The sequence below is a fragment of the Coenobita brevimanus genome, chromosome 41 (genome assembly GCF_032717465.1).
Source record: "Coenobita brevimanus isolate Jiangsu-jjx chromosome 41, ASM3271746v2, whole genome shotgun sequence".
NCBI classification, from domain to species: Eukaryota; Metazoa; Arthropoda; class Malacostraca; order Decapoda; family Coenobitidae; genus Coenobita; species Coenobita brevimanus.
Genome location: NC_136994.1, coordinates 19,704,742 through 19,709,741, shown reverse-complemented (window position 1 = coordinate 19,709,741; position 5,000 = coordinate 19,704,742). Strand labels below are relative to the sequence as shown.

At 43.7% G+C, this 5,000-nt stretch overlaps 1 protein-coding gene across 2 annotated transcripts in view; it reads right to left on the bottom strand.

The window, feature by feature from the left end:
- LOC145397506 (uncharacterized) overlaps positions 1–5,000 on the bottom strand; it is a 47,700-nt gene that overhangs the window by 34,175 nt on the left and 8,525 nt on the right. The window contains exon 1 of one of the 2 annotated variants that reach the window (XM_080270576.1): positions 2,243–2,390. The exons of the other annotated variant lie outside the window; for it this stretch is intronic. Within the exon in view, the coding sequence (XP_080126702.1) occupies positions 2,243–2,257 (15 nt within the window). The 5' untranslated portion in view covers positions 2,258–2,390. Of the gene's footprint in view, positions 1–2,242; positions 2,391–5,000 lie in introns of those variants that run through there. 2 annotated transcript variants of the gene reach the window in all.

The following is a 5,000-nucleotide window of genomic DNA, read 5'->3' as shown; positions in this document are numbered from 1 at the left end:
ATGCACCAGATTACTGGTGTCCTCTGTTCATAAAATATCTGTAACAGTTGGACTTGAACAGCTGTGGGTTGAAGTCTGGAGGGAAACAACTCTGGGGAAGCGAGTTCCAGAGAGATGCAGTTCGGGGAATGAAAGAATTCTGATAGGCAGAGGTTCTGCAATATGGCTGAGTGACATTCCAGTCATGAGCGCTGCCAGATGCCCGTGTAGCACGAGGGAAGGCATGGAGAGGTGGCACCATGGACGCAACTTCGTCTAAGCATTTGCCAAAAAAATATCTGTAAAATAATGCAAGGGAGGCAACATTCCTTCTTACTTGCAGGGGAGGTAGTTTATTTGTAATGGCAGGGTTGTTAATGATTCTAACGGCTTTGTTCTGAATATTATCTAGTTGTTTTAATGCAACCTCTCCACAACCATTCCTTCATACAACAGTTCTATATCCTTTCCATAGCACTTCTTCGTGACTAGCCCCAACATTCAAGATGGAGAGACGGTAATTTTAGACCAACAGATAAAATGCGTAAAGAAGCTCGTATTAAATCTCTCTCTCTCCCTCTCCCTCTCTCTCTCTCTCTCTCTCTCTGGACTAGAGCATCAGACATTAACCCTTGCAGTCAGCCTTGTTTGTTTGCTCTCTCTCTCTCTCTGACTCACGCTTACCCCACTAGGTCTGCCCCCTCAATGCCCAACAGTAGTCGAGAGAGAGAGAGAGAGAGAGAGAGAGAGAGAGAGAGAGAGAGAGAGAGAGAGAGAGAACTATAACCATATGTCATTTAATTTATCTGTAATGATTGACGTAAAAATAATATACGGATTATTAAATACTACATCTATCTATCTATCTATCTATCTATTATATATGTATCTATCTATCTATCTATTTTCTAGTTCCTTTATCTACCCAAATCGATTTAAGTTTGATCAGGAATATTAGAGGAGTGAAGGAGTTAACGAATAATAATAATAATAATAATAATAATAATAATAATAATAATAATAATAGCAGTAGTAGTAGTAGTAGTGGTAATAGTAATAGCAGTAGCAGTAGTAAAAGTAGTAGTAGTAGTAGTAGTAGTAGTAATAATAATAATAATAATAATAATAATAATAATAATAATAATAATAATAATAATTTGGCTATAACTGTGGTACAAGAGCTGGCCCGGGCATGAGAGGGGAATCTTGGACTTATAATGAATGGGTCACTTTTGGCAGGTCTAAATTTGCTCCCCCTACACACACACACACACACACACACACACACACACACACACACACACACATACATACATACACACATCCAATTTTACACAATGGCTACTCTACATACATACATACATATACATACACTACAGAAACACACACATACACAAACACACATACACAAACACGTAAAAACACCACCAAACACATACACACAAACAAAAAACGTACACAAACAAAACGTACACACAAATACATACACATAAAACAAAATCACATCAGTTAATACACACACACACACACACACACATGAAAATCACATACATGCAACCACATACACACACACAAAACCAGTCACACACACACCCAATTACGTACACATGTAAGCACAACGTCCACACATTACACCTACGCACACAGTCATATACGCACACAGCGAGTACTTACACCCAGACATTCTTGCTACACGACACCCACACCCACACACACACACACACACAAATACGTACACACTGCTACACATACACAGCTTTGCCTACACATATGGTACACACACTCATCTCAACACAATTACTTTCACCTACACACTCTTGCTACACACACACACAAACACACACACACACACACGTTCTCTGCCTACACACTCCACCTACACACACATACACAGCTAAAACCCACACATGCCAGACATACGCGCACATACACACGTACACACACATACATAATCTATGTCTACACACAAAACATTTACACACACTCAAACAAACATACACAAACGCACACAAACACTCATTTACACACAATACACCAACTGATCTGCACACACATACATACACACAGACCACATGCACACACACACACACACACACACACACACACACACACACACACACACACACACACACACACACAAGCAATTTAACAGGGATATGGGCATAGGGTCTAAAAATATGGAGAGAGAGAGAGAGAGAGAGAGAGAGAGAGAGAGAGAGAGAGAGAGAGAGAGGGAAAAGAAATCTTGGCTCCTTCACTCTACCTGAACAGCCGCCATCACCTCCTCTTCACCTCTTCTTCCTCCTCTTTTCACCTCTTCCTCTTCCTCCTCCCTCTTCCTTTCACCACCACACGTTCCTGAGGGTCACCACTATCTCTCACCACACTCACCACTCGCTCAAGCTCAGGGTTAGAGTTAGAGAGAGTGAGAAAGTGAGAGAGTGGGCAGGCGTGTTCACTGTGCAAGCTTCGAGTTGTCACTATCACCAAGACTCACCCTCCCCACCTTCTTCCCTCCCCCTCCCCCTCCCTCCCTCTCTCTCTCACTCACACATGCCCACACCCACTCCTTATTCACTGGTTATTCACTCTCTCACTCATCATTCAGCATTCATTCACGATACAGGAGGCACGAAAGTCTACAGTCAGTTTACCTATACCTCCCTCCCTCCCTCCCTCTCTCTCTCTCTCTCTCTCTCTCTCTCTCTCTCTCTCTCTCACATACCCACCTCTCTCTCACTCTTCATTCACTCATTCATCATTCACTCACACCCAGGCAGGCGTAAAATCCATCCAATAACGTAAGTAGGGTTGATATTTCTGCGTAAGTACTGACACCTGTGCTGCATTAATTGACCTACTGACGCCCAGCTGGACCCCCTGTGCGTAGGTAGGCCGTAGGTAGGCATGGGGGAGGGGGGGGAAATGGAGAAGGTAGGGAGGGAAGTAGGTAGTATGTATGTATGTATGTATGTAGGGAAAATGGTAGGATATACATGAAAATACACACACAGATAGATAGAAAGACAGACATAGACAACATGACATACACATACATACATACATACATATATTGATTGATAGATTGATACTGGTGGATACACACACACACACACACACACACACACACACAAATGAGAAGGCCTAATGAGGGAAACAGGAAGAAGGAGGGAGAGAAGGAGGGAGGGAGGGAGGGAGGGAGAGAAGGAGGGAGGGAGGGAGGGAGAGGAGAAAGAGGGAAGGGAGGGGTAAGTGATGACAGAGGAGGGAGGGAGGGAGGAAGGAAGGAAGGGAGGGAGGGAGGGAGGAAGGGGATGAAGGAAGGAAGGAAGGAAGGAGGGGAGGGAGGGAGGGAGGGAGGGAGGGAGGGAGGGAGGGAGGAAGGAAGGAAGGAAGGAAGGAAGGAAGGAAGAAAGGAAGGGAGGGAGGGAGGGAGGGAGGGAGGAAGGAAGGAAGGAAGGAAGGAAAAGACGACGAAGTAGAAGAATGAGAAGGAAAAGGAGAAGAAGGGGGGAGAGAGAGAGAGAGAGAGAGAGAGAGGGTAGAAAGGAGGGAAGGAGGAAATAGCGTGACCAGACGTACGATTATAGCAATATAAATACAGAGAGAGAGAGAGAGAGAGAGAGAGAGAACTCATACAAACAGAATTCAAACAACACACACACACACACACACACACACACACACACGATATCCTTATCCAATGTAAACACAATTCACACACACACACACACACACACACACACACACGAAATCCTTAACCCCAATATAAACACAATTCACACACACACACACACACACACACACACACACACACACACACACACACACACACACAATAAAAACACTAGTCCAGCCTACTCAACGCATCCTAATAAGGTCAACAAACAGTGGCCGATGCATTTTAAAACACCACACTACATTCTGGTATCATTCTTTCTACCGCAGCACATTCTCCTCTGCGACTTATCCTATACATTAAACCTTAAAAAAAAAACTCAAAATTAAAAAAAAAAAATAACACACGGAAATGTTAAGGTATGTAAAATAAATCGCTAGGGAAAAGGTGTTAGGGTGCTCCACGTCGAAATCAAACAAAACACGAGAATGTTAAGGTATGTAAAATAAATCGCTAGGGAAAAGGTGTTTGGGAGCCCCGTCACGAAATCAAAATAAACAAACAATGAAATGATATTAAGAACACACGAGAAAGTTAAGGTGTAATACAGAAAATAAATCGCTAGAGAAAAGGTGTTAGGATGCTCTATGTCACCTGCAATACTGATTATTCTCTTACGTGTAATTAACGGAGGACAGGTGAATATCATGGAATCTATCTATCTATCTGTCTATCTATCTATCTATAGCCATACGCCCTAATCCCGCAAAGGGTGGCCGCAGACAAAACGCCTCCAAGTCGATCTGTGACCCACCATTTGACTGCCCTCCCCCCAACTCACATACTTCTCAACTCCATCCCTCCATCTCATCCTCGGCCTCCCCCTCCCTCTCCCTCCCTCCAGCTCATGTACTATTAAGGGGTAATTGGGAATGTACATGAGATGGAGTTGTTAAGGTGGTTGGCGTGGTAACAATACGGCAAGAGTAGGGCTTGACAATTTACTGAGGAAGTTATTCTACTACAACTACTACTGCTGCTACTACCACTGCTGCTGCTGCTACTACTACTACCACCACTGCTGCTGCTACTACTACCACTGCTGCTGCTACTACTATTACTACAACTACTACTACTACTACCACCACCACTGCTAATACTACTACTACTACCACCACCACCACATACACTATCACCACAACTGCTACTACTGCTACTACTACTACTATTGCTACTACCTCCAAGGGGTTAATGAGAGAGAGAGAGAGAGAGAGAGAGAGAGAGAGAGAGATGTAGCCCAGGTAAGAAAATGTTGAAAGTACTTAACCTTCACCTGATCAAGATGGACCATATTCCCTTCTGAGACCAGCCCGACCTCAAGACGGACTTATAAGGAGAGAGA